The 23,615-nt window shown below is 42.3% G+C and overlaps 2 protein-coding genes across 3 annotated transcripts; both read right to left on the reverse strand.

Annotated features, from left to right (window-relative positions):
* Positions 1–1,600: 1,600 nt before the first annotated feature.
* scarf1 (scavenger receptor class F, member 1) lies at positions 1,601–10,192 on the reverse strand. The gene is made up of 11 exons (XM_030066209.1): positions 9,973–10,192; positions 9,458–9,519; positions 9,240–9,341; positions 8,307–8,847; positions 7,978–8,196; positions 6,533–6,661; positions 5,811–5,917; positions 5,593–5,704; positions 4,788–4,912; positions 3,390–3,527; positions 1,601–3,176 (listed from the first exon to the last, which is right to left on the reverse strand). The coding sequence occupies exons 1-11, from the start codon at positions 10,071–10,073 to the stop codon at positions 2,050–2,052; spliced, it is 2,763 nt and encodes a 920-aa protein (XP_029922069.1). The 5' UTR covers positions 10,074–10,192; the 3' UTR covers positions 1,601–2,049.
* Positions 10,193–11,295: 1,103 nt separating this feature from the next.
* Positions 11,296–23,574, reverse strand: rilp (Rab interacting lysosomal protein). 2 transcript variants are annotated; one of them, XM_030066214.1, is made up of 9 exons: positions 22,859–23,574; positions 21,238–21,361; positions 18,997–19,118; positions 17,684–17,869; positions 16,343–16,512; positions 15,648–15,770; positions 15,154–15,237; positions 14,547–14,613; positions 13,117–13,225 (listed from the first exon to the last, which is right to left on the reverse strand). In XM_030066214.1, exons 1-8 carry the CDS (start codon positions 23,198–23,200, stop codon positions 14,559–14,561), a joined length of 1,206 nt encoding a protein of 401 aa, XP_029922074.1. In that variant the 5' UTR covers positions 23,201–23,574; the 3' UTR covers positions 13,117–13,225; positions 14,547–14,558. The 2 variants fall into 2 exon arrangements, with proteins under 2 accessions (XP_029922073.1, XP_029922074.1); XM_030066213.1 differs by lacking the exon at positions 14,547–14,613 and having other exon boundaries at positions 11,296–13,225.
* Positions 23,575–23,615: the final 41 nt, after the last annotated feature.

Here is a 23,615-nt window from a genome sequence, read left to right on the forward strand (position 1 = left end):
GTCATAAAAACAGTCAACATGTGGCCATGCAATTTGTTCCTCTAAAGAAGGAAAATAGTGACACATAAATTGCAGTTATATGGGTTTCACCCAAATGAAGCAATATGCAGCTCTCCCCCACCAGAGAGGTCAGAGTACAGCTGTGGTGGAAAGAGAACTACCATGTCCTACTTAAAGAGCGATGTTGTTACTTTGCTGATATTTTAGAAGAAGTTGAAGTGCCAATGTACAAAACAGCAACAAGAAAAACACCTAGTGACGTGAAGAAAAGAGTTATGACCTTTCCAATGCAATTCAAGTTCAGGCTCTTCATTGTCACTTCATAGTTCTCTACTGCAACATAAATTAACCAAGACACCATAAGAGAAAATACTCACCAAAAGGTCATTAAAAGAGACAGTTGCAATGCAAATTCAAGCTTGTTTCTCTTAAGTGGACAATAAGGAAATTAAATACAAAATAAAGTAGCCAAACAAGTAAATGTAATCCAGGAGAAGCAAAACAAAACCAGTGGCAATGGCCAACAGGTTCGCTCTAAGTTCTGTGATGCACACATTCAAAATTACAGCTTTGCTTTGATCAACTTATCTAGATCACAAAAAGTCACCAATACACAGGGAACACAAAGGTATCATTGATTTTGAGTTTATTTTCAGGTTAAGCACGGATATGTTAGCCTTTTTGTCACAATATGTGAATATTAACTCAACCAGAACCCCGTTCAGATGATACCAACCCTCTGTTTTGGTTCCTGGGATTTTATTAATGAACACCAAATGATTTGAGGATAATAAAGCTGGAGTTATCAAATAAAATAGGAATGACTTGAGGCAGATCATTTGATAATTGCACACATTTGATAATGTTCACATGTAAATGATTCAGTTCAAAATTTTAAAATTATTGGCCTTGCTTGTGGGATTCCCATGGAACAGAATAATTGATCACAGGATATAAGAAGACACTCATTTAGTCAAGAATGCCAAATGATTTTTTCCACACCAACAGTTATTCCAAGATTAAGGTCTGTACATTTCAACAACTCAAGACAGAAAAAAACTTTAAAATTATTAGAAGAATACCAAATGTATGGTCTATATTCCCAAACAATGCAGGACGCTGCTGGATTGCAGTTTGCATTGTGCTGCTGCTGCTGCCATCTTTAGGAACAGACTCAGTGAAGAACAGTGAGCCAGTAGAGAGGCAGCCCTGTATGGCCCATGAAGCTTTGGTTTGGACTCACACTTACCTTTTGATTTACATCTTGCAGTATAGCTTTTCTATTTGTCCTGTCCTCCTCATGGTTGGATTGTGATATTTTCATCCTTAGACTCACTTGAGATTGTGATGTCACAGCTCTTATGATTCGTGCCTCACCAGTTGCCGCTGTCAGACCAGTTACTACCAGCTACCGACATTAAGACATTAAATATATATTACATTGTTGACTCTGTGATGCCCAACTGCTGTGCTGCTGGTTCCAATGGAAACTGTCTTTAACGACACTTTTAAAATTATTTGGTTTCCATCGAAGACAAAAGTCCAGGACTGATGTTGGTTTTCACATTCTAACTCAAGAAGCAGACAAAACACACAAGCCTCAATATTCACAGATCTTTTATGTATGCACAATTAACGCAACATGCAACACCTGAGCAATTATAATCTCCTGTCACCCATTTGTCACAGTACTAATGATCCCCTGAATTTGGACATAGAGATTGCAACAAATTTTGACCATGGTTGTATATTTTCTGAAAAAAAAAAAAAAATCTGACATTCTATACTTTCCTCTCACATTTGCCTTTTGATCTGAAAAAAAGCATATACATGCGTATATAATGCGTATACACTTTTGAATTTAGGCTAAACATTACTTACATTTTTTGTAGGTGACCTGTAATACATTGATGTCAAAATGTAAGCTTCACTTGTATCGAACTGTTGACCAAAACGTGTCGACAAAGTTGATTAAATTGAGATTGAGAGTGAGATTTGAGTGCATCTGTAGTTTCAGCGATGTCGCCTGATGAAGTGATGTTGCAGCAGTTATGGGTGTTTGATCATAACATTTTCATAGCTTGGTTCATCGTTCGCACTGGCCACTGCGCCCTCATTAGCAATGACCTCAGTGAGACTCCCTGCATCTGCCACTGGACCCACAGTCAGGTAGTTACACTCAGTATGTCCTGCACTGGGAGAGCCGCCCTGCACTCTGGCTCCGTCAGCCCTCACCTCGGAGCCAGAGTCAACTGAGGAGCCCTCCGGCACACTCTTCAAAATGGACGACAGCGGCCTCTTTGGAGTGCCGCTCTCTGATGACGGAGTGTCATTGGTGCCCGCTGTGCCAGGCGTGTTTAGTGAAGCATGTTTCCTCCTAATAGGCTTGGATATGCTGCCCTCCCCTGCTCCGGAAGGCCCTCCCTGCTCCCACACACTTGCACGGGCTCCAAGCTTCCTCCTGGGTGGCTTGGTAATCCCCTCAGCTCCCTTAGCCTTGGGCCTGCCAGCCTCCTGCTCCCTCTGTCTCTGGAGGCTGCCGAGCCGCCGCAGCATAGCCTGGACGGGGCCTTCGGAGCTGGACTCGACTTTAGATACGGGCCTACCCGCTTTACCCACTGTCACGTACACTGTGGTGACCTTATTTGTGGCATCAGGCGCAGGTGCTGGTGCCTGGTTCCCTTTATGGGCAGCAGTGTTGGACATGGTACGTCTTCGTCCTGCTGTCCCAGGACCCTGAGAGGTGATGCGGGACGGGGCAGCTGAACTCTTGTCTACTTCCTGGTCCCCTGCCTCACAGTTTGATTCCCGGTCGTCCACGGCTCCTCCATCCATTCCGTTTTCCCTCTCCTCCCCTTCAGCTTCATCTTCCTCCCCAGATCTAGCTGCACCCCCGTGGGATTGGTGGGCAGAGAGCATCAGAGCCCCCCAGGTGGACTTGGATTTTGTGCGTGGGCCACTGCCCAGATCCTGAGCAGAGCCGCGGCGTTCTTTGGGGCTGAAGCGGGTTCCCTCGGCAAAGGAGACAGAGGGACGTTTGGATTTGGCGATGCTAGAAGTGCGTGGGATGTTGAAGGGTTGGGCCATGTCCTCGCAGCTGAAGCCTGACGGGTCCAAGAACATGTTACATTTGGAGCTCATCTCCTGGAGCTCGCCGCCCGCCACCGCCGGGATGTCTGTCAAGGGCAGAGAGAGGGAAAAGGCAAGGAGTGAAGGATACACTGCAGGATAAAAGCTAATTACAAGAGAGATGGAGGGAATTAAGGAGTTACAGGCAGCAGAGAGAGAACAGCAGTTTGCAGAGACAGTAATCCCTCTGCTGACAACCAAAAGGGGGCAATATAAAGCAGCTGGATGACAAGTAAAGGCCTGTGTATCTCTGTCCTTACCTTCCCTCGGGGGGACGCAGTACAGGGCCTCTCCCTCCTCTTCATCACTGTCAAACGACGAGCCTTCTGTCACCCAGCCGTAGGATGGAGGCTCAATGAAGCTGTGGTTGAAGGTCAGCTCCGGGTCATGGTGAGATACTGTGTGTGTGGGATGAAAACACAAATAATGTGATGCAAATGGTGATGCCATTTAAGTTTATGTACAGCTTTATCTAGAGAGGACTTTAAAAAAAAAAAAAAAAAAAAAAAAACTTTAAGGAAACTTTTTTAAGAGGGTACCCTAAGTTTGTTCGGGCTTGCTCAGTGCATCCAAAAAACACTAATGCCAGTGTTTGCTTTGAGAATTTTTTTTTTTTTTCATTTATAATTCATAAGTATTCCTAATGCTTTGTTTGCAATTTGTTTGGAAGGAAGCCAGATGGACTCTTTTTATTATTTGCAACAGGTTTGGAAGGTTTGGGTCTGAAGAATTTTTCAGACAAACTGTTTTTCAGCTCCACTGTCTTGAACTAGCGTTGTTAACAAATTTACCAATTTCTATGCACAATATTTCACCAACTTAACAGTCAAACAAGTGCCTTGTGGACTGACATAGGCCTTGCTACATGATAAATCATATGCACTTCTTATAAACCTCATTTGTTTCATTGATGGACCAATTAAAACATCCCCAAAATGTTGTATAACTAAGGTCAATTTCATGAGTCAAGAAAGACCTGTCATTGACAAACCTGTTTGGTAACACTTTACAATAAGAGTACAACAATTAACGTTAGTTAATGCCGTAATAAACATTAAGTAACAGGTAATAAACATTAAGCAACAGTTAACTAACCGTTAACTAATGTGTCTAAGAATCATGTACTAATGCTGTTCATGCTAAGGTATTAATTTATATGTTATTTAAGGGTTATTGTAGATATTATTAATATTAGTAAATGCCATAATAATCATTAACTAACAGTTAATTAACCATTACGGCATTAATTAACATTAACTAACGTTAATTGTTGTACTCATATTGTAAAGTGTTACCAACTGTTTTAAAATTTTCCATGCATCTTTCAGGCAAGGGTCAAACTCTAAAAATGTTGAGATCATAAATTTTCTTCTGTGGACGTAAGTGCCATTAGCCTGAAGGGTTGAGAGGTGAGCTAGTGATCAGAAGGTCATTAGGTCAAACCCCCAGAATAGTTGAGCAGCTGGATGAGCAATGTTACTAAGCAACTCTCAAGCCTCACTATCCTCTTAAATAAGTTACTTAAACACTGCAGTGCACATGTAGAGCTGCTCCATGGTCAGCAGTGGACGACTATTTCACAGCTGAGGGGCTTGTCGAAATCCCATCAATGACAGTATATTACTATTGACTTGAAGTTGAAGTGCTGGCAGACTGACCAGTGACACGAGGCAAGCCAGAGGACCAGTTGGAGATACATGGCAGGGCAGCGCTGATGTTGGCCAGGACGCTGTAGACATGATATTTCATCCGAACCAACACATCTCCGTCAGCCACAGACACCCTGACGGAACGGAGAGGGAAAACAGCTTGGTCAAAATTCAGAATTTGGTCAAATCCCTGGAGGAGGGAGTCTTCAAACAAAGTGAAATATTCTGCTGGCTGAAGTGCATTCAAACTCTTTGTTCTACAGTCCAACATTCAGCAGGCTGTGTTTTTTGGTATAGGTCACCGTGCCATGGAAAGGTTATAGGTATTGAAAGAAAGGCTTTGTTACATAAAATTAGCAACAATAAAGCAACAGGATCTTAAAGCCAGACTGCTTGGTCCAAGTCATGGCATGTGCGGTCTGTTTCTGTACAGGTGAAAGATAACTCATATTTTGTGGTAAATCATATTTCTAGTAAGTTCATAGGGATAATTTTGCTCCCTCCCCACATTTGAAAAACTGTTCCATTCAGATTTTGACGCACAGATAAATTTTGCTGTCAGCAGCTGGAGAGGGACAGTACAGAGAAGGCATATAAAGTACATAGCTTATCTTGGCCCCAAATCCAAGAAAAGCCCTTAAATTTCACTAATGACATTATACTCTGGAGCCTGAGCCAACACAAACTGTAATGACGCAACAAGTAACTCTAACTCCAGCCTTACTGGTGCCAGCCCGGTCATGTTTGAGCATTTCCGCTAAGCTGAGCAGATCATAAGAGAAGAGCGAGGGAGGGAGGGGAGAGAGGTGCGGACCTGTCTTTGCCATCGGCAGAGCCTCCTCCACAGCACAGACAGCAGCAGAGCACGGCCAGCAGCACCAGGAACAGAGGCACCAGCACACCTGCCAGCAGAGCCCCGCGCACACCTGACACACACACACACACACAAACACATGAAAACACAACCACGAGACACCTGATGCCCTTCTGCTCTGCACACACACACACACAGATATGGGTGGAGAGACGTACTGCTGGGACAAGCACCCGTGGCTGGATGGCAGCTGATGCCCTCTCCGCAGTCACAGGCGGAGGAACAGTTGAGGCCGTATTGGAGCGCCGGGCAGCTGCTGTTACAACTGGAAAACAGAGTTGGCACTTATTCACCCCGCCTCAGCATACCATGATATGAGAACAGTCACTCAGATCAAGCCAAGAGGAAATTCAAGGACCTCCACATGCTCTCGTCTCGACTCTAACTATTGACTCTAACCAATTTGAAAAGCCCAAATCCATATTGAAATAGTATATAGAGTATGTGTCCTTTGGTTCTGTTGAGTGTTTTTTTAAAACAGGTTTTAAAAAAGTGAGTGTGTTGGTGAACACTGGTCCCCTGGGCAGTCACTCTATGCTCCCTCAATCCTGTGGTCCCTCATCATAAAAAGAGGAATTATTTCCATACCTGTTATGTTATATTAAAAAAGGCATATTCTGACACGTGTTCAGTGAATAAAAACTGATAAATTAAATAAGTTTGGATAGCCTTGGCATGAACAAGATTAGCCATAAACATAACATGATGCATCAGCCACTGACACGATCCTATGTACCCTCAAACATAAAATGAATAATGTTAATAATGTCCATGTCTTGTGATATAATAACAAATGCATAAACTGAAAATTGCTATTTTACCAAATACTATTGTTATAATTTAGAGCTTTATGCCTGCTCTGCTCTCACAGCCCTCTCACCTCTCTCCCTGATAGCCTGGCTGACAGACACATCTTCCTGTCACGTGATGGCAGTTACCATGGAAACAGGGGCCACAGCGGAAGTTGCAGGCGTCTCCAAATGTCCTGTTAGTGCAGGCATCCTCACACCTGGCAAAAAGACGGCATGATCCAAAAACACAAATATGCCCTTGTTACTATACTTGGGAGAACATTCCACTGACCTACATTTATCTTTCAGTCATTTATCATAAATTTGAATCAGCAGCACATATTTAACTGTTATTGTGAACCTACAGCTAACAGAAGCTGTCTCACTGGCACAGAAGCTTCCTAGCTAGATAGCATTTATTGGAAATACAACCACTTATGGCTGTCTAATTACAATATCAAACATAACACACTGTAGTGTGGCTCCTTAATTTGGCGAAATTTCATAAAAGCAACAAGTGGTTTATGTTGAATAAACCATAACACCATGCAGGGAGCCAAAACCCTTACCTCAAGCTTTTTTTGATGGTGGATGGAAGCATTAATCAAAGGCAAAATTGGAATTAAATTGTATTAAATGTAAATATAAGAAACTTGTTTTGGATATTTTAATTTAGATTTGTCAATAGGGAAGAAAGTTATATCAGTTAAGTGCAGTTACCTGTCCCTTCACCTGCCTGAATATTTTTTTCCCTTTGACATACTGCAACTTATGAGAAACATATATATAGGTATAGATATGAGAAATATCCTAACGTAATGTAAACTGTCAAGCTGTAATGTCCCAGGGTCGTACAAAAATAAGTTGTTCATTCTCCAATTATTGTGTTACTACTACTACTGCTCGATTACCATGGAAAGCAGTAGAGCTGCAGTGATTAGTCAAATAATCAGTTAGCTGCCACATATTTCGATAACTGATTAATCGTTTTGAGTCATTGTTAAGAAGAAAATTTCCAAATTCTCTGATTCCAGTGTGTGAATATTTTCTATTTTCTTTAGTTCTCTATGAAAGTGAACTAAATATCTTTGGGTTGTGGACTGTTAATGGGAACGAAACAAGACATTTGAGGATCTCACCTTAGGCGGTGGGAAAATGTGATCAACAATTTTCACCATTTTCTGACATTTCATGAGCCAAACAATAACGAATCAATTAACTAAGAAAATTATTGACAGATTAATAATGAAAATAAACGTTAGTTGCAGCTCTAGAAAGCAGAGACACTGTGCATCGTGAACTTCGTTGCCAGTCTTAGTATAGTTTCTGATTCATACAACCTTTGGGACAAAATAGGATCCTAATAAGGACTGTTCATAACTAGGTACCATGGTAGGAAGCTTCCTTGCAAGTGAGACAGACTCACAGTCTACAAAGTTGGTTGTTTCATTAACCTTCACTATGACTGGAGTCCAGCTTGGCAAAAATCACATATCTATGCATCAAAACACAGAAACATTGTGCACATGCAGACCTGGGGCCAGTCCATCCAGGGTCACACCTCCAACATCTCCCTGTTTTTGGGTCACAGGGCTCGCTGTTCTTGCAACGCGGGCACTTCTCCTGGCACCCATCGCCGTAAAAACCCAAAGTGCACAGACGGTCGCATCGTGTCCCGTTCCAGCCAGGCTCGCAGGCAGCACACACACCGTCAGTGGGAGAGCAGCTCTGGCCGTCTCTACAGTGACCACAGCTGGGCACGAGAGGCAGAGACCGATGCAAGAGAGCGAGTTAGTATGAAAAATGTGAAGTGATAGAGGCACAAAATAAATGTGTGCACACAGACAAATTTCTTCTGTTTACCTCAGTATACACCCGCTACCATACTGGCCCGCGTCACAGGGCTTGTTACAGAAGTCGCCCTTGTACCCAGGGTGGCACAGGCACTGCCCATTGACCGGGTCACACCGGCTATGTGTCAGGTCACAGTTACAGTGTCGGTCACAGCTGTGTCCCCACCAGCCTGCCTGGCACTCACACACCCCGGTGCGCTGATTGCAGGGGGACATGTAGCAGTTACAAGTGAGAGAGCACTTTTGACCCCAGTGACCCCTGCGGCACTGACAGCGGCCCGTTAGCTGGTCGCAGGCCATACCCACCGCGCCCCCGCTGACGCACTGGCATGGCTTGGTGCAGGTTGGAGTCCACCAGCCCTCGTTACAGGTGCAGTTTCCGTGGACGGGGTTGCAGTGGCTGTGGCGGCCGCACTTGCAGGCGTACTGGCACACGGGGCCCCAGCGGTTCGAATTGCAGGTGCAAACGCCGGTGGAGGAGTGACACTGGCCATGTGGGTGGCACTGGCAAACCTCACGGCAGTCTGGTGCCCAGAACTCAGGAGGACAGCCTGGCACAAAACACACCAATGGACATTAGCAAACCTACAAACTCACACATGACACATAAAGCTTCACATAACCAAACAGTGGTACATATTTTCAATCTGTTTTGGTTTAGTATTTATTGACATGCTGAAAAAAATTAAAAGATAAAAAATAAAAAAATGATAAATGAGCCACTTTATCCATTAAAACAATCAGTCAGATTTATTCTATAAATTTACAAAACTGCAATATGACTTTCATCAGTATAGTTTCAATTTTACTAATACATTTGTATTAATCAATAATTTATGCAGGGATGCTGAAATAGCTTTTTTTTAATGTAAATAAAACTATAATAAACAGCCACAAATCTCAATTCAAGGAGCTTGTGTTGTCACTGCTGGTTGTAACTCACTTGTTTTACAGTGAGCCCCATAGAAGCCGGCTGGGCAGCGACACACTCCAGGATACACACAGAGCTCATCCTTCAGGCAGGCGTGCTTGCCCTCACACACAGCTGAACACACAAGCACACAAACACACATCATCCCGGTGAAACAAGAGGCCAACCAACACTTCTATGTCAGCATTAAAAACATAGTCCCTACAGATAATCAGTTTGCTGTAACTCACGTATAGAGCACTCTTTCCCTTCTTGACGCCATCCAGTGCAACACACCAAGGTGGACGGGTCTCTACAAAAACATTAAAAGCATAATGACAGAATGGAGACTTGGCAGATAAAAGCCTGCGTGAGCTGCTCATGGGGAAAATAACGAATGCACTTGCTGAATACGTCTTATTTAACCAGTTAAATCAACTGAAAACACTCCTATTTAAAGCAATAACCTGAGGAAAAAAGAGTTACATGCAGTACAAGATACATTCAGACCAAGGAGCTGTGGGCACAATGAGCTGCTCCACAAGATCATTTGGAAGTTAAATGCCGTTGCTCAAGGACACTTCAACAATTTGTTAAAGCAAGGTAAGCCTTTTTTCGTTCACCTTCACCATTCAGATTTCCTCAGCTGGCCGGGGGATTTTAAAGAGCAAGCTTTCAGTCACAAGACGGCTCCTGACCTCATTTAAGAAAACGGTAAAAAGATGAAAAAAGGGATGTTAGTGAAGGTGATTAAATCATATTGTACCTGAGATTCTGGCAGATGTTTCTCCCGTCGGGGTCCAGTGTTTGTGAAGAGGACAGGGAGCAGCAGAGCAGAGCAGTCAGAGCTCCCAGGAGAGGCCTCATCTCCCCACCCGTCCCGCACCAAAACGACGGACCAGAAACCACGCAGTCTTCAACCCGTGTGTCCAACCTGTTGACTTTCTTTAGTTTTTCCCCTCTCTCGGTCTCTCGACTTACTGTCCACATCAGGAGCAGGACAATGGAAGGCTGTACCTATCTTTCTCTCTATCCTCCACCCTTCCCTCCTTCCCTCTCGGCTGGGTGAGTCGTCTTGTGGCTCCAGGGCAGACAGAGAGCTCCAGGCCCCTGGATTTCCTCTTCCCATTTCCTGTGGAAGTCAGAGCCACTTCCTCCTATTCATCCAGACACAGAGCTTTTTAAAGATGGACACACACACACACACATACACACACATACATACACACATGCATCAACACACACATATTCATTCATTCATGCACACCCATAAACAACAATGTTCACCTTTTTCCCAGAATCCACTGTTGACAGTCTGGGAGGAAACCTTAAGTCTCTCTAAAAGTCATGAATGTCAGTTAAACCTAAAATATTACATCATCAACTCTAGTGAGATTTCCTTTCAGCTGCAGCAAATATTCTCCTTAACAGGTTTTTAATCTAGCCTTGAGTTGAACTTTACAGTGAAACATGTGAAAAAACAAAAAGTTGATGGAATGAGATAACTTCACTTGGTCTCAATACAAATCGGTTCACTTGAAGAATTTTTTTTGAATTTTTAAACGTGCTGTGTGGAGATTTTCTATCTGGAAAAACCATGAAAGAAGTGACACTACTCCACTGGCAGAACCTCTCACAAAGAAATATTGAAGTTAAAGACCAAATGTGGGGCTAAGTAACTTTTTGACGGCTGGAGAGCTTACAGGGTTAAAGGAACAATCAATATGGATGAAAGCACAGAGTCAAGTCGTCTTAAGTAGGCAAGTAAAACACTTTAGTGTAATTACTGATCAAATGACCACCAGCATTTCTATATTTATTTATTTATTTCAGGGGAAGTGTGCTGTGAATGGCCTGCTTAAACTTGTACATTCACATTTAAAAGCTGGAAACCACAGTATTGACCACTGAGCAGTCCTAGGGGTAAATATTAAGTTGTTCATTAATTTTCCCCTTTCCAGATTTTCCATCCATTCAGCCATTTTCAATCATCCAACCACAAGCCCACTTCTCTGACTTTTATGCTGTTTATGTTTTGCACAACAGCAATGCCCTTTACTGACTTTGTCAAATATGACTGAGGCGGGTCTTCATGTTGTAGTTTCTTTTATTTTAACTATACATTGTATATATCACAGACACGCTCACATTTCAAACTTGGATCACACATTCAGTAAACCCCAAACTTACATTGCCACTGAGATCTTCAATCTGTTTTACAGGCAAAAACCTTTCCATTACAAAAATAATTTGTACACACAACATTGTAGGAAAATAGGTTTTTACAGGGAAGTCATTAGTCGTCTCCTACAACAGAGTGCCACAGCTCTTTCACTTTCTCTTTACAGGGGTCAGACGCAGCTGGTTTGGTGTGTTTGTGTTTGTGCTTTAGCTAGAGATGGCAGAGATTAAAAAAAAAAAAAAAAAGACAAACAGCATATCTCATTTCCACAAAGAAAGCACACACTTCCTTTTTAAAGCAACATAACCGACCTACAGAAGCTGGTACCCTAGTTAAAAAGTGTGTGCATGCATACACACACACACACACACACACATTTAAAAAGAGGATATTAGTGTAGCAGAATTATCTTGCAAATGTGTGTGGAGAGTTGTGCAACTGTATCTCAGTCTGTGTGTGTGCTTAAGCAAATTTTTAAACGTGCCAAAGAATGTGTACTGAAATTTGTGAACATGTAAATGTGTGCTAAAATCTGTATCCAGTTTTGCAAATGTGTAAAAATTTAATATCCAAATTATAATATATCATATAAAAATGTACTTTTAAAAAACATGAATGCGTAGACAAATCTGTAAATGCATACACAGATCTGGGAATGGACAGACAAATCTGTAAATGCACATTTAATATTATTCTTCTGCTATAACAATATCCTCATTTGACAGCATCACCATCAAAAACACATCAGCCAAAGGCCTTGTGCCTGATGCAAGAACTGACCGCTGAAGCTAAAAAACATAATTTTCACAAATTCATGTACAAGTAGTAAATTAAGGCTGGTGGAGCAAAGTGTACTCACAGATAATGTGGAGACTGCAAGATGCTTTTTACTTTATCATAAAAGTGCCGTAAGTCATCAAAAACACCCAAAGGTGGGTAGACATGGCTTAAAAATTTCCCCATGAGGTAAATGCCACATTTTCAATACCTGGAAAAATCTGATTTATCAGTTGTTAAATGAACCAATGCCCTCTTGTGGAACAGAGGTGTATTTTATTAGACATACTCCACATTAATACTGTGGACAGTTTCATTTCTTTGTGATATCTTTGGCTTTTTTTAATGTTAAAACATCTACACAAATACTTATGAGTAATAATACTTTTTCTTTTTAGATATCCAAGACCAAAAATTAAAAAAAAAAAAAAAAAAAAAAAAAAAACCTACAATAAAGAAAAATATCTTTGTTGAGTAAATTTAAAAGGAAGTTTAAAACATATTCCTGGTAATACTGTAGTACACTATAAGGTATAATCACTGTTCCTCTTATTTACGACTCCTGAGAAGGGGAGCCAGGGGCCAGCGTGAATTTTAGAAAAGAGGAAATGAGAGAAATTATGTCTGAAAAAAGAGCAACAGAGCAAAGAGAAAGCTGAGGGGACTTTTTTTTTAGAATATTATGCGTGAGACAACTTGAAAGAGGACTTCCTACACACTGATGGTGTCATTTGTGGGCTGCATTCATGAAGTCCAAAATCCACCCTGTCCTCATCACTTTTTCCTGAGCCACGACAGATTCTGCGAAACAGGTCAAGGGGGAAGGTGCAAGCAAGTTAAAACGAGCTACTGATTTGTTGTTGTTTTTTTTCCAGATCATGTGCAGATCAAATTGGGGGAAACACACCCAGAGCTCCCGGGTCGGTGCCAGGCTCAGGCAGACGGTTGCTGCTCGGCTTCCCCATTGGCCTCCGAGTCTCCGATGATCTCCCAGGTGGAGGCAGAGTTGCTCATGTGGGTGAGGCTGCGGCCGCTGCCAGACCGAGTCAGGAAACCAAAGCTGCAGCCGACAGAGCAGAGAAGACAGGCCTGAGGTCAGATCTGGTGTAAGGGCTTAAGGCTAAATATAGAGCAGGGCAGAGAACGAAGCTCTCAGGCCAGAGATGATGTCAGCAGAGAGAGAGTGAGAGAGAGAGACAGACAGTGTGTGTGTGTGTGTGTGTGAGAGAGAGAAAGAGACTGTGTGTGTATGTGTGAGAGAGAGAGAGTGAGAGGAAAGTGTGTGTGTGTGAGACAGAGAGAGAGAGAGATGGCCTAAAAACGCCTGCAGTAACAAGTGATGTGTGTGTTGCTGTGTTTCCTCTTTAGTTTTTTATAGCAGTGGTGGCTGCAGGCAGTTTTGGCTTTGTTTCCATTTTACTCTGTGGATTTAGTGAGTAGTAGTGCTTGTGCTGGTCTTATCAACACAGTCTATTCTGCCTCGCTCTATGGTCAGATATTTAATTTAAAAATGTCCTGAAAGAGACACAGGTTGCATTCTCGGTGCTGACCAGGCGAGTCTAATCATCTGCTTTCTCCACTCTCCAGGTAATCAAATTCTCACTCATGAGGACAAAATTTCACTCACTAAAACGACGTAATGTAGTAAATCACATTTAAATCAAGGCAAACAGGGACTTTCTTAGATAAGGGACAGGGTCAGGTCCATTTGTCTCATTAGCTGTAGCTGGTTGGAGCCTTTGCCTTAAAAAGTTTCTAGGAACAGTCATAGACATTCGAGTGAAACCCTGACCTGAACACTCAACGTTAAATTCCAAACCCCTAATGAAATAAACGTAATCAAATCGCAACATCTGGAGGCTTGAAAAAAAAAAAAATAGCTGTATCATTCTGACGTTATTCTGCCATCACTGTAGAAGCAGTTCACATTTTATTTGGATTTGTGTGATGATTAACATGGGATTTGTTTGATCTGCATCCACGCCAGGAAAACTAAATCTCATCCAAGTCTTGTTTTTGTTCATGAAAACTAACATGAAATCTAAAACTACTGGTGAAAAAAACCCTTCATTAACTGAAATTAATTAATAAATCCTAGTATTTGAAAAAAACTGACTATAATGTGTATACCAAAACTCACTAAAATTAAGTATAACAGTGGAGTATAATGTTTAGTTTGTGTTTTTAGTACAAGCAGAGTCCTCATTAAGCTGTGTAGTGGAAGGTAAACATCCCAGTGGGGTTGGGTTGCAGTGTACTTTAAGCTCATATGTAAAATCAGCCAGAATTTTCAGAAAACTATAACAAAACTCTAAAAGCTAAAACTAAATGCAACTAAAACCACATTTTAAAACTAACAACTACAGGTATCCTGCTCTCACCTGCTGGTCTGTTTACTGAAGCACTGTAAGCTGCCTACAGAACAGTTTTTTGGACCATTCACTTGTGCTGAGAAATTAAACAGAGAGAATTAACAGAGAAATGAAGGCTCCAAATTAGCGTAATGTCCTGCCGATGACATGTCAGATATGAGGGGCAAGAGAGAGCAGATACATGGATCTGCTCAACAAGAGGTGCCTCTCTTCTTGTATCTAATTTGGGAGCTCAAAATTGAGGGTTAACAGGGCGCATTAGTGTGGCGCAGCTGAATCTAAGAAAAGTCAAATTACATGCAAAACAAGATCATGAGCTTGTGCAAGTGCAGGTTAGTGTTTCTCCTCTATCCATTCAGCAGGGGAGAGCCACGGAGGCAGGAAAATTGCCATTGCAGGGAAATGAAAAATGTCCCTTACATTTTCTCAAAAAGACAAACATCAATGAGGACAAATCTGAACCCAATTAACCCTACCACGACCATGAACACTGCAAGACTGCTACTGTATATGTCATGTTTGGTGTTAATGCGGGGGGGAAATGGCAGAGGGTGAAGTTATGCCTTATCTGTGCCCTTTTTCAGAAATCCAAGCAGCACAGTGTGGCTGTACTTACAGGTTTCGAATGCGAGATTCCCCTTGTTTGTCAGCACCATCGACTTCAGTCCGCTCGAACAGGGGACCCTTCTCCTCCTCGTCACTGGAGAGGAGCACATGAAAATCAGAAAACTAAGAAGTGTGCATGCCTGTATGAGAGTGTGAGCAGTGTCTCAAACTGGAAGTGAAAATGATCCCAAAAATCCAACTGTGAATATTTCCATCAGCAGGCCACATTTCTGATTTCAGTTTTGGAAAAGAGCAGTGGGCTTGGAGTTGAAGCAAACATTAACACTGAAGATTAGCATAAACTTAAGATTAGGGCTTGAGGAGAGTACAGTTTTACATGCTAAGCACTGCAGCCCCCTCAAATGTCCTCATCACTAGAAACCAGTGTGTATACGTGTGAGTCTTTGTATAATTAAACATGTTTATGCGTTGTTTGAGTGTGTGTGTGTGTGTGTGTGTGTGTGTGTGTGTGTGTGTGTGTAAGAGTGACTAAAAGAGAGAGACCTGCTGCATTCATCCACACGGATGCCCAGCATCTTGGCCTTGATGAGTGTTCTCTGTTTCTTGATGGCAGAGCGGACGGCCTCCAACAGGAAGCCTGGGCACCTCTCATCGTTCAGGATCTCCCTAAAAACACATGAAACTAAATCAGTCTTTTTTCACTTATGTGTGAAATCATATATATCACAACTACCTCAAGAAGCAGAATAAAGCACCACAAACAAGGCAGTCCATATATGTGTCTCCTGATCGTAGATAACCATACAAACCATCACATTGTAGGTGTTGGTGAACCAAACCTAAAGAATATCTCTGATTTTAGTTGGCTTACCATGATATTAGCTGTGTGATTTCAACATATTTCACCTCCTGATGTGTTAAGACTATAAAATGACCCCTCCTTGACCTTTGTTTTGACCTGGCTCAATGGAGATGCACCAAAACAGACTAGTTATCCGTGATGATGACTAGCCTTCCAAAAATAAGAATATGATGATCTGCTACTTAATTATTACCTTTCGATACTGCACTAAAGGTACTTTAAACTGATATCACCTCCATTGACAAAATTAATTTTCATGAGCCAAAAGATTTCATGGCCTAAAACTCTTGTGTTGAATTTTGGCATTTTGTTGATTAGTCATATAGACACTGCCTCCCCAGCCATGAAAACAAACACACACATACAGCTGCCCCACCTCTGATAGTAGCTGAGCTCCTCCTGGACCAGGAACAGGTTGGCTTTGAGCTCATTCCTCTCGAACAGGATGTCTCGCACCTCCTTCTTAGTGAAGCACGGCTGATCGGAGTCCTTCTGGTTCCCTGCCAGCTGCTCTGTTGGCTCCTGAGACGCTGGACATGGGCTGGACTGAGGGGAGAATACACAGCAGTATTGACCTAATGCTACATTCATCCAAGCTGCATAAGCACTCCCGACTATAATCAAGACCAAACCATCAAACTTGCCGTTTATATCTGTTTACATCCCTCAGAAAGCAAAGTTCAGCACAAAAAAAAAAGATAATCGGTTCCTTTTTTAATGTAACACTCTGGGCGATATATTGATATTACATCAATATCATAATTTGAGACTAGATATCGCCTTGGATTTTGGATATCATAATATTGTGATATGACATAAATGTTGTCTTTTCCTTAAGGCTTAAAGGGATGTAGTTTCCTGAACTTATCAGACTTTTTTGTCTCTAGCTGCTAATTACTAATGATTGATAATCAAAAATCTCTTACGTAAACATCTTACGCAAGCACCAGTAGTCATCCCTATAACATCATCACAACATCGATATTTGAAACGCTCAGATTTTAGTCCATGCTGAGGCATTATGACACGTTCTGTGATTACAGCAGGCTACTTGTGAAAAAGCCCTTTTGTTGATCTTTTGTGAACTTGGGAGAACTGAAGATTTGTTCCCTGCAAACTGCTGTTCCCCGAGGGCTTGCTTTCAAAGGGAGGCAAAAATGTTTAGGAACCCCTGACCAGGAAGACGTCATAAGGTTTGCTAACAACAAGATAGCAAGGGTTCATGTTCACAAAATCAAAATCAGTGCTAAAGAAGAAAAAAGAAAAGGACGACCACACAACATCCTACATACCTGCAAAGGCCAAAGCCCCTTTTAAGTCACTCAATTTATATACCTAAACTATAATATTACAATTAAAAGGGTTGTCATGGGAATTCACCAAAACACCCATTATAGGTTTATTTCTGCCCCACAGCACACTGAGCACTTGGGTTTTGTTTCATGGCAGTACTTTGAATATCTTGGTTAACAGACATGGAAATATACATGCACACGCGCACACACACACACACACACACACACACACACGCAAGCACGCACGCACGCACACACACGTACTCAACACATTTCCATACAAACAGACATTACACATAGATTAATAAAGCTCAGTAGACACAGAAGAAATGCAAGGTGCCTGCATGCACACACAAAAGAAGCACACAGACACACCCAGACACACACACGCACACATAGAGGGAACAGCCTAGCCTCCTTACAGGGCTGCTAGTGTTGGCTTTGTCCAGCTGTGCCTGGAGGTTTTGAATCTCCTTGTGTTTCTCTTTGAGGTCGGCCTCCATGTCGGCCTTCCTTTCTACTGTACTCTTCAGCTGCGCCTGCAGCACGTTCTGCTTGTGCCGCAGCTCCCCGTTCATCTTCATGAAGCGCTCTAACTGCTCCTGGAGCTGCAGAAGTACACACACACACACAGAGTGTTGCATATGAACTCAGAGGTCCCACATTAAAATCATGAGCTTGAGGAAGCAGACTTGCTTGTAGGGAGTTAAATCTGCTGAAACATTCACAGGCACAAAGTTCCTGCTAAAAGGCAATCTAAGCACTCAGAGAAATGTGTATTGGTTATATGTCTAATAGTAACAGAGGCGAATGAGTAGGGTAAAATGACTCCATGGATGGGATTCAGACAGAAAGACTAGGGAGGGCTGCTACAGAAATTCAGGACAAGCATAGCATTCATTTTAAGTGAGAAAAAAATCCTAGGCATCCATTTGAGCAAACAGAAACTAGCTTATCCGACCATGTGCTGCTTTCCTACATTCAGTAATTCACTAGAGTCACATGATTCTGGGGAAGGCTAGCAGAGCATAAACAAATACACACCCATTTATGGCTGCTGTTTAAATGATGTGGGATATGTGACTACACACACACACACACACGTGCGAACGCTCACATAAGCAGGCACACACACAATAGCTGACAGTGAAGTCACTGCCTGGACTTGTCTGGACTCCAAAGGCAGGGTTCAACCCTCAACATATAACTCCAACTTAGCTCAGCACTCTCCTCTCATGGGCTGGTGGTTCATCTAATGGACACAGTTAGAGTGCATCGTATGTTATGCACAATAGGTACTTAGTCAACCAGTGGCCCTGGGCATCACGGTAGATGCAGCGGGAAAATAAATGGAATTTATTAAACTGATTAAACTGTATGAGAATGTAAAAATCAGAGCATGCAAGTAATAAAGAGTGTCAGTCTTTGTTTGAGGTAAGTCAGCATGGCTGAGAGGAAAATAGGGCACCTAACTTTGTAAGAACACTCATAAATATGTGTTTGTGTGTGTTTCCATGAGTTACAGTTATCATGCACGCTAGAAAAGATGAGTTCCTCTCTGCTCACTTTCAACTTCTGTCCAATCAATTATCAATATAATGGCATTTTTTTGACAAATAACCTTTAAAAATGATGTATTGTGGTGCTACAGAGAGTGTGTGTGTGTGTGGGGGGGGGGGGTCTCTCCAGTAAGGAGAGAGCATGTTCACACTTATATGTGTTTGTGTCTCCTTACCGCTTCCACCTCTTTGGAGATGGTGGTGATCTCCTGCACTTTGGCCCTCAGCTCGTCTCTCTGTCTGTCCACCACGTCTTTCAGCTTCAGCATCACCTCTCTCTCCTGCCGCTGGACACGGTCTGACACACACACACACACACACACACACACACACACACACACACACACATACACATATCATGAAATCTAAACTTGATGCCGTCCACAAAAACCCAGCAGAGACGCTCTAAAACAGTTAACAACAAAAAACATATTCCTTCCCATTTTGTATCGACCTATTTCTGTATTATATTATTGATACATTATTTAGATGAGGGTTGCCAACTGATTACAGCAATTTGTTAATGAGATACGCAATAATCTGTAGACTGACTGTTACACTGCCACTATAACAACATAAAAAATTAATGGGCAACACAGGAACCACAGCAGGAAAATGAATGGAATTTATCAAACTGAAAAAAAAAACTATTCATGGCAAAGATGAACATATTCCACTTTCTATTAATGTTTTTATTCTGAGAACTACATTTTAAGTATCATCCACTTTTAGTGTCCACTTGATTTCCATTCTAAAATTAGACAGAAAAATTAGATTGATACTTTAGTGGATCTAATATGTTTTCCTAGATGTAAGGGAGACATTTCTGGGGAGGGCTGAAACATTCTTCTGTTATTTTGCAGTGCAAACGTTGAGAAGGAGCAAAACATTTTCTTCATGACTGCACTTTCCAGGTCTCAGCCAACATTGTAAATCAAATAAGAGCCTTTTTCTGAGACAAAAACAAGTCCTCTTTTCCCTCAAGGAAACTGACTTAAGTAAGCCCTTGAACAAAATAGATCCACAAAAACAGTTGGCCTTATAGCTTCTTAACACATGACCTGATATCCTAACAAACTCAAGTGCTGCAGACGTGACAGAGGTTATTGTGCTGATTGCCCTACATAGTTTACAATGACTGGCAGTTTCAAAGATTACAGGGCTGCTTTACAACCATGTGCTCTGCAGTAGCGCCATAAAATAACAGGAAAGGCACAAATACCACAGCACACATACTGTTAGTAAATACACCTAATCTACAGCATATTTAAAGTTCACCCTAGTCAAAAGCAACACGGTGGCCTGATGTCACTGTTTCATTCATCACACAAATTACTGTCACATTCACTGCCAACGTGGCCTTTTGCAAAACGAATCACAATATTTTATCACAGCTTAACAGCACAACACAGGTTTGCCCTGCCTCCACAGCACTTTTGATGGGAACTGTCAGTGAATATGTGCAAATATGCAAAAAGGAGGGTGTAAATTACTGTCTGAAATATTTTTCTGGTTCATTTGCCCCTATCATTTTTAATCACAAAAAGTGCAACAACAGTACATCCCAATGATTAAAGCCACTGGTGGACACTGCTGTTAAAAGACTAATATTAACTGGGGATATTCTCATTTAATTTACTTTGGTCTCTGATTACAACTCATCGAACAAATATTGAGCACCTGTTATTACCAAGTAATAACAAGTAGGAGCTGATATTTTGGTAACTGACTGAAAAATGATTACTGTTACATCGGGAACATGGGACTGATGTCTGAAATGGCATCTATCAAATACAAGAAAGCTGTTTGTACACCTTCCTGTAATGATCCGTTAAAAACACACATTTTCCAGAGGGGTTCATCATCCAGTGTAATAACTACTCACTGTTATTTATTTATTTGACTTTTTGCTGTCTAATTTTTTGTGTATCCTCAAATGTTGTGTGTTTGACTGCAGACGCCTTCTGACCCACTAACGGAGAGAATTTGTACTTCTTCAAATTGTGTTTCTTCAAACGCGTGATTATATCAGTGGTATTGTAATGTGCTCTGCAGCCACCCCTCAAAACACTTGCATTGCAAATATTACATTTACCTGTTGGACTGCTTTCAGTGCCTCATTTAAACAAATTCCACAGAGCAGTTAAGGTGCTATGTTATCCAGCTACTTTTCAGACCAATGGACAAAGAGCAGGCAAAGAAATATGGGAGTTTCTTGGACTCTGTGCTAAGTTCATGCAACAACGTGTCTGCAGAACTACTTTCGGATCAAATAAAATGCTTAAGGAATTAGTGCTGGGCAATATGGACAATTATTAGTAATGTGGATAGGATGGCCAAAAGACAATCAATACATAATTTAAGTTTGATATCCAACAAACACTTAAATGTGCTTCATTCATGTTCAAACTACATACCTTCCTGTGCATGGGTGCCCTTCAGCCTGCTGTGCAGCTGGTCCCTGTCCGCCTGCAGCTGCTGGACTTGGACCTGTAAGTCCTCACATCTCCTCCTCCACTGCTCCTGCTTCTGCTGCAGCTCCTGCTCCAGAGGACAGAAGCCTGGCTGTCAATCAGCACCTCAGTCAGACAGAGGAGGCACACTCTGAAGGAGCTAGATGAATGAACATGGTCATGATATAGCTGTCTATTGTGCTGTTGGATTCTGTTGAGCTTCTACACTGATTCAACCAGGTTTGGTTTGGAAAACAGGGGTGTAAGAGCCATTATGTCATTTTGTCATTACGTGAGTGCATCAAATCACAGATGTTTTGTTGAATCAGACCCGCAATATCTCCAGAGAGCTCAGCAGAAAATCTGTCTTGCATAAAGCAGCCCTCAGGACTAGCACTCAGCGCCGCCGTATGTCTTGCTTTTGCCTGGGACAACATGATCTCCAAAGCCGCCCAGCCCCTGCAGTTTATTGAAAGTTTTGGGCCATCTCTTGACATGGGCCCAGGACAACTCACCTGGTGTTCCTCGCCTGTAGGCGGCCCCCAAGGAACTTGTCTGCATTGCACTATCATAAAAAACACTAAACATATATTTGAAAAATGCAGCAGAGAAGGCTCAACGATGCAAGTGTATTTAGCAAAGTTATTTTATTTTATTTTATTTTTTTAAATGCTCAGAATATTTCAAGGGTTTTCTCACTGCAGCGCTTCTTCAGTGCTGTGTGACCAGGATGGTGGCATGACGGAAGTCCCCCTGCTCATGCAAACGCGTTTATATCATATTTATGACAGCTAGATATGACAGAGCATAGGCTTGTCCCAACTGTCAGGGATTTCAGGGTATTTCCCATGAACGAGATGGCTAAACACCTCACAACATCGAAACACAGTGCTGCCATTTGGAACATAATGTTCCACAACGTTGTGCCAAACGACCACCCTCAACTCACTGTCGAATAACGTATTTTTTCCTCGTAAAAAGTCAGCAACACACCATCGTACAAGACACCATGTACCATGTGTTCATTAACTATATGGCAACGATATAACAGTGCTGTTATTCTTCCACCAAGCGACCTAGTTCGTGAACAACAGTAGTGGCTAACGTGGTTGCCAGGCGACACACTAAGAAGCGTATGAGTGGTGATTTATGTTAGCGCAGAATTAACTGTTATCTGGTGTACAGGTGTACAGGTGTACGGGGTTTATTTGGTACAGCAATAACTCCGCCATGTAAAACTGCCGAATCCGGTTTATAACCAGTAACGTTAAATATTTTCACAAACATTTTGGGAAGGCGTCGCCCATATTTTGCTGAATACCTGAACAGGCTATCGTCGAGCTGCCTTTCTCTGTGAGTGACACAAAGACATGAAGCATATAAACATTACGTTACTCCCCTAAAGCCAGGTAACGTCGGCATAGCAACGTTACACAGGCTAATGGAGGTAACGCCGTTGTTACACTGGTGTTACGGCTAACACTGCGGTTTCATTGGACTCGTCCGCTCCAAAGACAACGCTCTTCGATGTGACCGTCATTGTTTACAACATGATGGGGGGATTAAAGGCTACCATCTTACTCACCCGTGTTTCATTGCCGTCTTTCCCCTCCTCGCCGTCCTTCGCGGCCCGCTGTTTCTTCTGCTGTTGTAGCTGTAACGTTTCAAAGGTTTTCAACAGTTCCTCTTCCCGCAGCTTGTGTGCGTGGTTCCTCGAGGCGAAGCTCTCCAACAGCTCCAGTACTTTCACTATTTTGGGCACCAGTCCCACGGCGCTTTCTTTGCCGTAGTCATCGATAAGTTTCTCCACCTCGGTGCCGATCAGTTTAGCTATTTCATACACATCATCCACGGTTATGGCTGAACACGTTTTATCAAAACAGTGATCGGTCTTCTTGACTTCTGAGAGCTCCTCGGTCTCCTCCATGTCAGACACTTGATGTGCCGTGCACCTTATCAGCCACTGAAACCGATACTAAGCTTCACAGCATGACATGGCACTCAGCCGAAAAGAAAAGAAGAAAAAAAGACGCGAGATGCGAGGACAAGCAGACGCACACTTTGTGTATATAAAAACAACTTTATGGATCATTAGAGCTTAACCCATGCAGTGCTGCCCTAAACATGAAGATGCGACGCATTGCTCAGCCCACGCAGTGACTCGTCTGAACTTGACCCGCTCCTACCTGTCCCAACACGTCATGCTTTATATTCGTGGTCATTTAAATAGAGAGCCACAAAGAGGCGAAAGGACATCGACTACAGCGCTCCTCTGGTTTCACACGCCTGCACAGGACAGTCCTGCGGTTTCCCAGCTCCTGCTGGTAGCAGGATCCTCCTAC

The sequence above is a fragment of the Myripristis murdjan genome, chromosome 13 (assembly GCF_902150065.1).
Source record: "Myripristis murdjan chromosome 13, fMyrMur1.1, whole genome shotgun sequence".
Classification (NCBI taxonomy): Eukaryota; Metazoa; Chordata; class Actinopteri; order Holocentriformes; family Holocentridae; genus Myripristis; species Myripristis murdjan.